The sequence below is a fragment of the Nipponia nippon genome, unplaced genomic scaffold, assembly GCF_047370975.1.
Source record: "Nipponia nippon isolate SJK-2023a ecotype South Korea unplaced genomic scaffold, ASM4737097v1 scaffold_16, whole genome shotgun sequence".
In the NCBI taxonomy this organism is placed as follows: Eukaryota; Metazoa; Chordata; class Aves; order Pelecaniformes; family Threskiornithidae; genus Nipponia; species Nipponia nippon.
This window is the reverse complement of record NW_028262332.1, coordinates 8,735,968-8,747,986: the sequence shown is the minus strand read 5'-3', so window position 1 is coordinate 8,747,986 and position 12,019 is coordinate 8,735,968. Positions and strand designations below refer to the sequence as shown.

At 45.0% G+C, this 12,019-nt stretch overlaps 1 protein-coding gene across 10 annotated transcripts in view; it reads left to right on the top strand.

The window, feature by feature from the left end:
* Window positions 1-12,019, top strand: part of BRD3 (bromodomain containing 3) — a 50,838-nt gene that overhangs the window by 18,860 nt on the left and 19,959 nt on the right. For 8 of the 10 annotated variants that reach the window (XM_087753464.1, XM_087753463.1, XM_087753467.1 and 5 more), the window contains 3 exons: window positions 7,145-7,461; window positions 9,630-9,767; window positions 10,742-10,889. In XM_087753464.1, coding sequence (XP_087609590.1) covers window positions 7,261-7,461; window positions 9,630-9,767; window positions 10,742-10,889 — 487 coding nt within the window. In that variant the 5' untranslated portion in view covers window positions 7,145-7,260. Of the gene's footprint in view, window positions 1-6,628; window positions 6,745-7,144; window positions 7,462-9,629; window positions 9,768-10,741; window positions 10,890-12,019 lie in introns of all 10 variants that reach the window. The other 2 variants (XM_087753465.1, XM_087753470.1) reach the window with 2 other exon arrangements.

Here is a 12,019-nt window from a genome sequence, read left to right as displayed (position 1 = left end):
CAAACACTTCCCTTTCTCTGCCAAATCTCTGCTATGAAAATGAAGACTGAAACAGCCCAACACTTTTTTTTTTCCCCATTGCCATACAGGTATAATTGGCGTATCTTGTTGTGAGAGGCACAACAACGAGCATTTTCCTGTGAAGCACCTACCCGTTCCCATCCTGTTGATTTGACTCTGTCTTCCCAGAGTGCCGATGTGCAAGCCACCAGCTGCTTTTACATACTCTGAAACCTGTTCATAGATGCTTATTTCCACTGCTACAACTAAGTGTTTGTTAACATTTTCATTATAGGTCACCCAGTTAATTTGCTGAACTACTTCCTGGAAGACTTTTTGCAAGTGCAGAAAAATTATTTCAGAAATCTCAGTCCAGTCCTTACTGCAGAGTCAGGTCTCAAAGCTGGCTGGACTCCTCCAGTCCGGAATCCAACACGGAGTAGGCTCTTTAACCACTCCCACTTTTCCTTCCTCCTGTAGCCTTGTTAACAAAACTGTGTGTAACTCAGGAGCTTGCACAAAACCAACATATGTCCGAGTTAAAATATGCCTCCATGTTTTCAGAGGACCACAACATGTAGGGCTGCAAGAAATGTCCAGAGGTCATTCTGTCCTTTTCCCCACTCCAAAACAAGATCAACTGTACGTAATCCATTACTGAGGCCGGTGATGTAGACATTTCTCAAAAGCAAATTCAAAGCTATGAAAATGAACTTGTTATAGTGTAAAACATCACTCCCTGTGCAAAACTGCAGCCTTTAGAAAGCAGTTGAGCCCCATATGATTTGGGTGTTGCAGGAGGTATGTGACATGCATCTGAATTCTTGCTCAGACTTGATCAGGAGGCGCTTCCTGTGGCGTTAGCAACTTGGAGAGAAATAATCTGGCCTGTAATTATCAGAAAGACCATCGTTTTATTTGAGGTGCTTAGAATAGTGCTTATAAAAGTTCCCAGTGCTTTTATAGTCAAGATAAAGTGGCTTTTGGGTACCCTGAGTTTGAAGGCATGATGTGAGACATCTTAAAGCAGCCTGATTTGCAGGGAGCACTGAGTATGTATCAGAACTGAAGGCCCTTGAAATTACCAGTTACTTCTTGCTGATTCTTATGTACTGGTTAGGAACCCACAGGCTCCTTACTGAGGAAACACCTGCTCTTATCATAGCCAAGGAGAGACCAAGGGTGGGAAATGCATCTGCATAATCTGATGAGCATTAAACTAACCAAGTCAAAAGCCAAGGAACTGACTTAATCTTCTGTGATCTTTTTCCCTCCCTCATGCAGAGGTAAGTTAAGGACAGAGTTGCATCTCCCAGTCTTGGGATGTTATTGAGGCTGTGCTCAAAATAATATGCATGAAAAGGAAATCTCTGATGTGTGGAATTAATGATGTGGGAGACAACAAGGACAGCTGAATGGACTTTCAGAGTGCAAAGCTGCAGCGTGCCATAGGGGCACTCACAAGCCAAATTCCTGTTTCCTGCAGTGAAGCCAAGTGCAAAAGCTTCATCCCCAGGTCTTGAGGGGGTGACATATTGTGTATAGCGTGCGTGTGTCTGCCAAGGCAGCGTTGGCTGATAAAGCAACTCATCTGTCCTCAAGTCTTGGTCTCAAATGGCAGATCTCTTGAGTTTGAACATCCCTGCTGACATGGAGTTAGTAAGTAGTGAGAGCCGACTGAAGGTTAATTCCTGTATGGGGCTGTGAAGGGAAAGGAGTAGGAGGAAAAGGAGGACATCCACCAGCTTTGTTTCTTTCTGAGGAGCCTGGAAGAGTGGTGGTGTAGCCCACTGTAGAATGAAATGGGTACAACTACCTTCTGTTCATACTCTTATCTGACTTTAAGTTTGTGTTGAGGGATAGTAGTAGTGTGCTAACCCTCTATTGCAGTTGTAAGAAAGTCTGGGCAAGATAATGGTGGGCCTGCTGCTTCTCTCAGGTGGGGAGCAGCATATGGTGGCAAATCTGACCAAGCTTCCAGCTATTGCTGCTGTCAGGGAAGAAGGGACTGAGCGTCTGCTTTGGTGGCTGCAAGGAGCCTATGCGAGGGAGTAATGCTTGGAGCAGCAGCGTGAGGATGCCTGCTCCAGCTGCCTTGCTTTCTCAGTGCGATTCTGGCTGCTGGCTCTGTCCTGCCTTCAGAAAGGCTCAGTCGCTGCCTTTCACGCCTGTGTGAGCAGCGCTGCTTCGGAGGTGCCGTTTCTCTGACGGGCTGACTAACGAAACCGGGGCTAGGCACTGGCCGGGGTTCAGGGCTCTGCTCTCGGCTCTGCCGCGGGCTCGCCGGGTGGCCCTGGGCAGGTCACTTCACCACGGTCTGTAGCGTGAGTTGTGAGCGCCAGCTCGCAGACACTGTCTGCAGAGTGCTAAGCGCTGAGGGACCTTGGTCTCTGCACAGCCTCTGTGTGCTACTGTAGTGTAAATAATAATGTGGAGATAAAGATGAGGTCAAGGCACATCTCTTCAACTTGATAATTTTCCCTGATGGGAAGATTTATGTTGCTGTTTCTGGCTGGAATTGCGCCAGTTTTTGATCAGTGTCCAAGTCGCCATGCAGAAATAGTATACCAAGCGGGGGAAAAAAAAGAGTTGCTGGGCTCACATGCTAACATAAAGGTTGCTACCTCCTAATTTTGCAATCAAAACAAATACCATCCTGTACTGCCTGAACAGCAGCAAGGGAGTGAGCCATCCGTTAAATGTTTGGCACTGCCAAAGGAAGTGGCAGAACCGTTAGCTGAAGCAGCAGGCTTACTGGCACAGTGCACGTTTCATGGGGCTTTATAGCTTCTTTTAAAATAGTCTCCACCACTGCAGACAGTCTGTGGGCTGCATCAGCTGAGTAGAATGTCATCCTGCTAGTACAGGGAATTATTAACACGTTTGCTCTCTGCCAACTGTCTCTCCGCTGACTGACCCATCCAAGCAACTCAATGGAAGAAAAGGTTTGGTTGTTTTTTTTTTTAAAGAAAAAATCCTTCCAACCTAGCTGGGTTTTTTTTGATGACTGGTTTGGCTGAGGAATAAGCCAAACCCTGTAGCTTTGCTGGATGCCGCACTGAGGTTGCAACTTAGCACAAAAGGACAGACTTGAACTGCAGAGAAGCAAGATTTATTTGAGAGTTTGGGTTTGGGGTTTGCTTTTAGTTATCATCTCAGACTGGGATGAGTAAGAAGGAGAAATGCACAATGTGGGAAGCAGTGTACACTCTTCACGTAAGACAGAGAAAAGGTGTACTTTAAATTTGTAATATCAGAACTGTACATGTGCAGCCAGAAGAATCAAAACCAGCTTCTGTTACATGAACATTACAGGTCTGAGGAACAGGATAAGTAGTTATTTAAAGATTTGAATTTAAGAAGTTATTACTCCAGGGCTAAAAGAACTCCAACCTTAGGCCCTCACCGGGAGATGCACGTGATGTCTGTGCCAAGGCTGGTTTTGGCAGTCTTTGTTCCACGCTTGTACGGCACCTTGTACAGTGATGTCCTGGTTCACAGCTGGGCTCCCTAATAGTTTAAATAATTATTGATACTAATGCAATTTCGGTAGATGCTGAAGTGGTTAGACTAGAGCTGTGTATTTTGATTCCACTTGTAGTTATGGGACAGTTTGTGTAAGCTTGCTTGGTTGTTGTGTGTGAGTCTACTTAAGTGTCATGTTGGATGATTTGTGTGGTAAGCTGGGATGTCAGATGGTCATGCCTCTCGCTTTTCTCATTTGATAAATGAGGTCTGACAACTAGTAGATTTCTCAGGCAGGGCCATGGCCTCTCTGAATTCAATGTCATACACTTCTGGACATTTACAAAGCATTTGCACCCTCAGCTTCCAGATTCCCCATAATCCTGCTTTTTACATTCTTAAAAAGAATATTATTTTGAAACTTTAGAAGTAAAGGAATGGATGTAGAAACAAATTTTCAGTTTTAAAAATTAAGAAATAATCTGATATCAAAGCAGCTTCCCCGTCAAATGATGAGGAAGCTGAGGGACCAAGGATTAAAAGGGTGCAGTGAGGCACATGCACATTAAAGCTGTATTTATGCCAGGAACAGATACTTCCAGTGCTGCTGAGATAGCCCAGGTAGCTATTCCTGTCTTTCAGCTGCAGGATCCAGCATTTCAATGTCAGTGCTGCTAAGAGGTTTGGGGTTTGTAGCCACCTTTGGTTGTAATACCCAATGAGTTGGAGCATGCAAGTTAAAGAGGATCAGCTGTCAGTGGACAAGCTGAGTTGGCTGTCATGATTCTGCCCCTCCTACTTTTGGTAATGTTCTTAATTAAAATCCTTTCTGAGTTGTGTCCCTGATGACTGTTACATGCTTCTCTTACGTGGACTGTACAAGCCTCGTTTAAGCTTGATGATCAAAATGTGCACATGAAGAGGCAGTGCATGTCTCGGAGTTTGCAGGCTGGCTGGGCGGAGCAGACGAAGGCAGAAAGGAACTGTCACTATCTCTGTGGCACAGACGAGGAGCTGTGGTGTGAAGATACTAAAGGACTTTGCTAAGGTCAGAGAGGGAGTTTGGGAGAGGCAGGAGCTAGATCTGGGGGTTTTTAAATTATAGTTCTGTGATGTAATAAAAATTAATTAAAAAAAAAAAAACTGTATCAAATGGAGTTCGAGAGGTAGGAGGACATCAGGACATTCAAATGAAAAGAGAATTATTGTATTTAACCTTAGGTTATTTAAAGGGAAGACTTAAGTTACACTGCGTAGTTTCAAACTTGTGATTGAAATGCCCTACAGCAGTAGCAATTGCTCTCTGTGGGTGTTTTATTTCCTATCAATCCTTGCATTGGATTCAGTTTGTTAATCAAGATGACAGCAAACAAAACGCTTCAATGGTGGTCACCAGGGGCCTGCAGTCAGCATTGCGTACACTGGGATGATGGCCTTGGGGTCTGAAATCCGTGCAGCGAGCTGCCCAGAAGGAGACTGAGTGAACCTTCCCAATTATCTTTTCTCTTCTTTTTAATTCTTTAATAATTTCCCCCCCTTGGTCTGGAGATTGTATTTTGCAATATTTCTGCTGCTGCTTTGAGTTGATGGAGCATCAGGAGAAAATGCTTCCCCAGGTTCTTCCAAATCTGAAATCCCAAGTAGCATCCTAGTTTTGAAATTCCTTGTCCAGAGGTTGCCAGCATCCCTCTTGGCTCTTTGGTGGTCACCCTGCCTGCCAACAGCAACACAGCCAGCACGATCAGACGAGAGGGCTGGGGAACAGAGACTAGTCCTTTTTGAAGTACTAAGCTGGGCTCTTCAGTTACCAAAGAATAGGGACCAGAGGCCTGATTCTGGATCTATACTTGTGCCATGTATATGGCACAAGAAAGTCCTACTGTCATCTCTGCTTTTTTCTACATCCTTGGAATATGATGGGTCTCGTGAATGGACAATGGCAGAGTCATAACTGGTCTTGTCTGTTCCCTGCAGGCTTAAGCGCGCGCACTCACAGACGGATTTGTTTTAGGTTTTTAACAATTTCATTTTCCATAGAAGCACTATAAAAAATTACCTATACAATTAACTCTAAGAAAATAAACCAGATCTGGTTTCTGGAGCCAGGGACACCTATGAGCCAAGCCAAACTGGTCCATGGCAAGGTGCACCCTTGCCGCAGCTCCTGGAGCACTCAAGTGTCTCTGATAGCTGTGGCACGCGGAGCACCGGCCGCTTTATGGCGTGGTTCCCTGTGCCACAATGTCACTGGGGTGCCGGCGTGTTCTCCTAGTTACGGAGCTGCTGGGGCAGCAGCTCGCCTCCGGAATGCAAATGCCTTCACTACCTGGGCAAGCCTGAGAAGACTGATATTTAAACATCCCTCTCTGCTGCAGATCTGTTTATGTTTGTACACATCTGTTTTTGTAAAATTCCCCCAAATTAGGTATGTGTTTACTTTTTGCCATCATCTAATCAGCAACTCAAAGGGTAAGTTGATGTTCTATCTTTAGTCTAGATATTCAGTAGAGATGATTAGGGATGTCTCAAAGAGGTTTTTGGGTTTTTTCCTAGGATGTCTTACTGCTCTCTCCTTCTTCCTGTATTATTGCAGCTTCTGTCTCTGCTCATGTTTCTCTGTGCAACCAAGAAGCCTGTGTCAGTGAGAGTATTTGTGTGGCTTTCTGAACATATTTGAAATAATTTGCTTCTAGAAAGTGATTGTGGTCTGTTTGCCGTGAGGAGAGTAGCTACAGTTCTGATGTGGATTGAAATATCAAATGTTTATGGAAGATGACATAGCAAAGCTGTTTACCATATGGCATACAAGACACAGTGATACTAGACCATTTTTTTTCCCTGCAGTTTGCTGGGGAAAAAATAGAATACAATAATGCAGTTTGTATATTCTGTATTTCATATGTGCCTTTAAGAGAGAGCGTGATAATGCTCTCTTAGCGAGGTCATGGGATATAATATTAATTATTATTTATATTGAGCCTGTATCTTGAGGCTTCCATATGAAACTGAGGGCCCAGTCAGGTACATGTAGTAAGGGACATAGTAAGACATTTGAGGTTCAAAGTGCAGATCACTTCCAGTTAGGATGTTTCTGGTGACACCTTTTATTCGCAACTGTTCACAGCACCTCCCTCTGCCCCTTCTTTCATTTCTCTGGATCAAGGTCCTCTGACGGCTGTCGTCCACTCTTGGTTATGGGATTTTAGACTAACCATTGCACCAGTGTAGAGACTTGTGAGCTGACTCAGTGCCTGCCAGCATGGATCTGGAGACAATGCAGTTAAGTTTACGTGGAGCTGCAAGCTATGGATTTTCTAGCTTGGATCAGTGCATTCATGGGAGTCCCTCCATTACATCCGAACTGTATTCCCTAACCGTGTTCTTATGCTACCCCATGTGTTTCCTTTGCACGAAGATGCTCTGTGAGCCAGATAAAGCAAGAACTAGTCCTGTGAAGCTTACTGGCTCTCTGCAGGCTCTGAGTTTGGGAACTGCTGTTCCACTGTCTCTTGGTACTTGAACTGTGCCCATTGACAAGATAAAGTGTGTTACAGCGAATGAAGCAGATGGGGTAAAGAGCCTGCGTTCAAACGCTATCAACAGCAGAAGTATCTTAATATGCCTACTTCAAGTAAGTATCTGTATTTACACATTGTCCTCTTCCTCTCATTTGATCTAGGTTGTATGGTTGGACCCTGGAAATGGGATGTCAGTCCCATTCAGGGAGCATAACGGAAGAAAGAAAATCTCCCAGGTGCTGCTGCTGTGACAGCGAGTGAGAGCAAGAGCAGGAAAATGTCGACAGTCACATCAGCAATCCAGGCTCCTCAGGGCCCTGTCAATCCGCCGCCTCCGGAGGTCACTAATCCTAATAAGCCTGGCCGGAAAACCAACCAACTGCAATATATGCAAAATGTTGTGGTAAAGACCTTGTGGAAGCATCAGTTTGCTTGGCCTTTCTACCAACCTGTTGATGCAATTAAATTGAATTTGCCGGTACGTGTCTATCGTCGTCTTCTCCGTATTCTGTTCTTAGAAGGCTTTGTGTTAGTGAGATCAGTTTTCTGATCACTGGATCAGAATGGCTAGGTTACTTCTGGGGATTTCCTTGAATACTCTTAGACTCACTGAATTAGAAGATGGTGTTTTTCAGAGCTGGAGAGGTGCAGGTCTCTGAAGGGAAAAAAAACTACTTCTCACTTAGTGAGGGATGAGAAGAGCACACAGGCAAGCTGTCTTTAGAGCATCTGAAGCATAGTGCTTTGTTTGTAGCTTACCTCTGGTTACTTTTATGTGTCTTCACCCCTTATCCCACCTCTGTCCCATTTGAGTGAGAGCCTTGAAGCCCACGCTCTTCTGAGCATTTGGCATTGGGCCCAACATAACTTGTGTTTCCAAAAGGCTTTCCTGGATTTGCCACTGACTTCAGTGTTGAGGAAGACAGGAAAAGCTAATTACCGAGCATACTGTGGAGCTAGATATTTTCAAATGCTGTACTGGAAGTAGAAAGAACAGAATGGTTGCATTTACCTGTCTGCCTCCTGTGCCTGATGATATATAATATATACCCTGTCTCTGTCAGACCAGATAGTACAAGATATAGCCTGGTTATTCATAAATGACCAAAGTTTACTAAGCTGTTTTCTTCCAGACAACAGAGCCACATGCTCTTCACCTCTTCAGAGGGGTCTGTAAGTGTAAAAACTCAGCAGTGGAGGCATACCCCCACCTACCTGCTTCACGTAAATACGGACACCACCGCCCCCCTGTCTGCCCTGCTCTCGGCTCAGCCAGGCAGCCCATTGCACATTAACTCTGGCTGCTTTGAGCAAGAGGGTTGCACGTAGGATTCGAGGGAGCATGGTTCTGGGATATAAGGTCAGGAGAGCTCCAGTTACCGCAGGTTATAACCCAGTTTTATGGACTGGATCAGGAGTCTTTTGAACTCTGTAATGTTGTTGATGGGTACTGCTTAAAGTGCTAGCCAAAAGAGTAAAACACTTAACACCTTTATAATATTTCTCTATGTCTGTGCTCCTTTGTGTCATCTCTTTCTGGATTTAGTTTCTCAGTGAGGCATTTTGAGGTGGTTTTAGGGCAGGTTACCAGAAAATGTAAAGGAGGAGTCTGTTGGAAGACTAGTTATTTTTCACGTTTGGCCTAAATGTGCCACGAGCCCAGTAGCCAGCAGGATTACCTTTTCTGCCCTAGCATGCCTCGCCTGGAACTACTGGTGTCTCGGGTCATGCTTGAGGGTTGGGCTCAGAGAGCGGCCAGGGGCTGTACGTGGCTTCGCGCGTGTGTGCAGCAAGAGGGCTTGCTGCTCTTCTCCAGAATGAGAAAATCACAGCGTATAACCTTGCGTGCCTAGAGCGTCTCCAGGCTAAATACAGCCTGTACAGATGCTTGAGACCAGCCCGGAGAGAAATGGTGTTAACATGTGGAAGCCTTTTAAGGGCTGAAATGAACTTAAAAGAGAGACTGAAACTTTTAGCAGTCTTAGCCAGTGCTGGCACTGATAAATTTCTGTATGTGCCAAAAGCAGCCTTTTACAAAGGGAGGCAGAAATGCAGTTTCCCAAATTGCAGCTAGTCTGCTGTTAAACTGACGCCCTGCCAAAGCTAGCGCCAGCCCCGCTGCCCCGACTTCTGGTCCCACGCGAGCACGAAGCGTGCCGCTGCGGTGCTGGTCTAGCTGTCAAGTGCGACACCCTTCCACTCTGCCGCACAATCCAAAATGGCACCTACAGCCTCGTCTAGGGGTGTCAAGGCTGCAAACAGCTTCCCGGGAGAGCTGCTCAGAAAGCGTGTTTTCCTCTGCATGTTACTCTTAGTGCCTTCCCAGTCCAGCTGTATTTATAAAAAGCTGATAATGTCCAAGTAGCCCTTTGTGTGTGTGTTTGAGCACGTGTTGGGGGGAGTTGTGGAAGGTTGGTGGTTGTGGAAGGAGTTCTTGTGCTTTGTAGTCAAGTTCATAATAATGATAGACTCAAAGGCTACAAATCAGAAAATAAATGAAAGCAGGGATGATATTTGCGATTTCCACAAAAATTTGGGGGATGTGTTTTTTGGGAGTGGGAATGAGGAGAAAGCTGGGACTAGAGGGAGATGGGAACAACACTCCGCATATCAGGAGATGTAACGTCTTTCCTGTTTCTCCAACAGGATTATCACAAAATAATAAAAAACCCCATGGACATGGGGACGATCAAGAAGCGCCTGGAACATAACTATTACTGGAGCGCCAGTGAATGTATGCAGGATTTCAACACCATGTTTACAAATTGTTACATTTATAACAAGGTAAAGAGCCCAGAGAAGTGTTTAGCTGGGGCACTGCCTAGAAAAGACCCACCTACAGCTGTTACAGTGCAGGTTTTGAACCGGGCCAGCTCCGCTGTGCTCCAGGCCCTCCTTGCAAGGATTTGAAATGCCACTAATTGCAACCACATTACTTGAAATGCACAAAGCTGTCTTTATGCTGTGTCTTTCTTCCCCCAGACTAGTTAAAATGGCAAATGTGCCTTTTAATTATAGGTAGATTTCTGCTTTGGGGTTATGTAGCAAGTTTTTACTCCTTTTATTTCCAGTTAGGAATGCTTTAAGATGAGCTAAAGTTTGTGCAGTGCTTTGCAGGTGTTATGTGGGGTATTAGTGCTGCATATTGCACTGGCTGTCTAACAGTAAATAGTACCTCTTAGCAGCAGAGAGCAGTTCAGGAAGTCTGACTCTGTTCTCTGCCTATGTCTTGTCCATACTTGCACACCTTTAGATTGCTTATTATTATTTTGGGTTTGGCTTGTTTGCTGTTTTGTTAGGTTGTTAAAAGCCTGTATTCTTTGTATTATGTTTTCTACAATGGTTTGTCATTGTTGACCCATACTGGAGAACAATAATAAATTAATTAGTTTGAGCCACAGAGTATGTGTTTACACTCTCGTCTTGGACCTGCTGGCAAGCAGAGGAGGACAGCTCATCTGTTCCAGTTTGCTGCTTCCACGCTGTTGCACAGGATGCTAGTTATGAGGCTCCTACTGGAAGGCCTGATAACTCTCTGAATGCAGCGTACTTAGAGGCTGTAATTATTGCATGCTAGACCAGAATAGAAGAGCAGGAGGGAGAAGGAGGGAGAAGAGCCAGTCTGTTTATTGTTGGAGTTTGCATACCATCATTTATTTGAAGGGCAGTGTCACTGGGGATTTCAAAACCTGATCTTGAACCTCTCCGCTTCTGATATGCGGATGATACAGCATGGGCTTGTATTCTTCTTTCTGCAGCCCACAGATGACATCGTTCTCATGGCCCAAGCCCTGGAGAAGATATTTCTACAGAAGGTGGCCCAGATGCCTCAGGAGGAAGTTGAATTGTTACCCCCAGTTCCTAAAGGCAAAGGTCGCAAGCCATCAGCGGGCACACAGACTGCAGGTATTAACCCAATCCAGTGACAGTAAATGTTACGAGCCTGTTGCTGAGGCCTGACCCACCTTTCAAACTGCCTGGCTTTGCAGATGGCGAAGAGGCTGGGAAGGGAGCCTGTAGTCTAACGGTTAAAGCAGTGGAGGAAAGTGCGAGATGTCTAGATAACGCTCACCCAGTGTTTGAGGGCTTGTCTGTCTTACGGCCACTCTGCATTTGCTATACAAACATCATACCATCTGTGACTTACCCATCCACACAGCACTTCAGTGAGGGAGGGCAATGCTGTTGCTTCCTGTATGCAAAGAAGAAACCAAGGCAAGAAGAGGCAACGTATTTAGACGTGCCGGTCTGCTGCAAGTGACAGACCATCGCGTGGAATGCCCTTATAGGCCTGGGTTTATACAGCTCACCCGAGGTCCTGGCAGAAGTCTGACGCAGCAGAGACTTGGACTTAAATCTTGCTGATCCCCTAGACGCTATATAACATTTTTCTTTTGCACACATGGTTGCAACATCATAGAATAAAGTTTGATCAACTGAAAGGATTTATTTAAGCCATTGCAAAAAGCTGTGTAGACCATTGCGTATCAGTAGAAACTAAGTTTGGTTCAGCTTACCTGGAGTTGATTTTAAATGGATTTAGGACTAAAATGTCTGCAGGCACAGTAGAACAGTTCGTAAAGGAGCTTGTGTGAGCTGAATTAAACCATTGCAAATTATTTTCTGTAAGCAAGGTCTAATTGTTGCTCTGGGAAAGTCAACTGTTCCTCTTTGTTTTCCCACATGTCAGGTGCCAAATGGAGCTACAACTTCATCCAAGCTCAGAGAAATTTGTGATGATGTCTTTTCAGCATCCTTTGATAAAAGTTGCTATAAAAACATAGAGGAGTATTTCTACTTTCGTTATTAGTTACTAGATTTATCCCCCTTAACTTTACACTAGTAGGCTGTTCTTTAACAGTGCAGGTGTAGCACGAGAGCCATTTGGCTGGCTATCAGGAGACTTAGGCTCTGCTCCCAGCTCTGTTTCTTTCGTTGTATAACTTGTGGCGCATCTGAAGTGCTTTGGACTCTTGGGTGTTTAGCTGGCAATAGGGGAGTGGTTGTTACCATTTGCCATGCATAGTAAAACCACT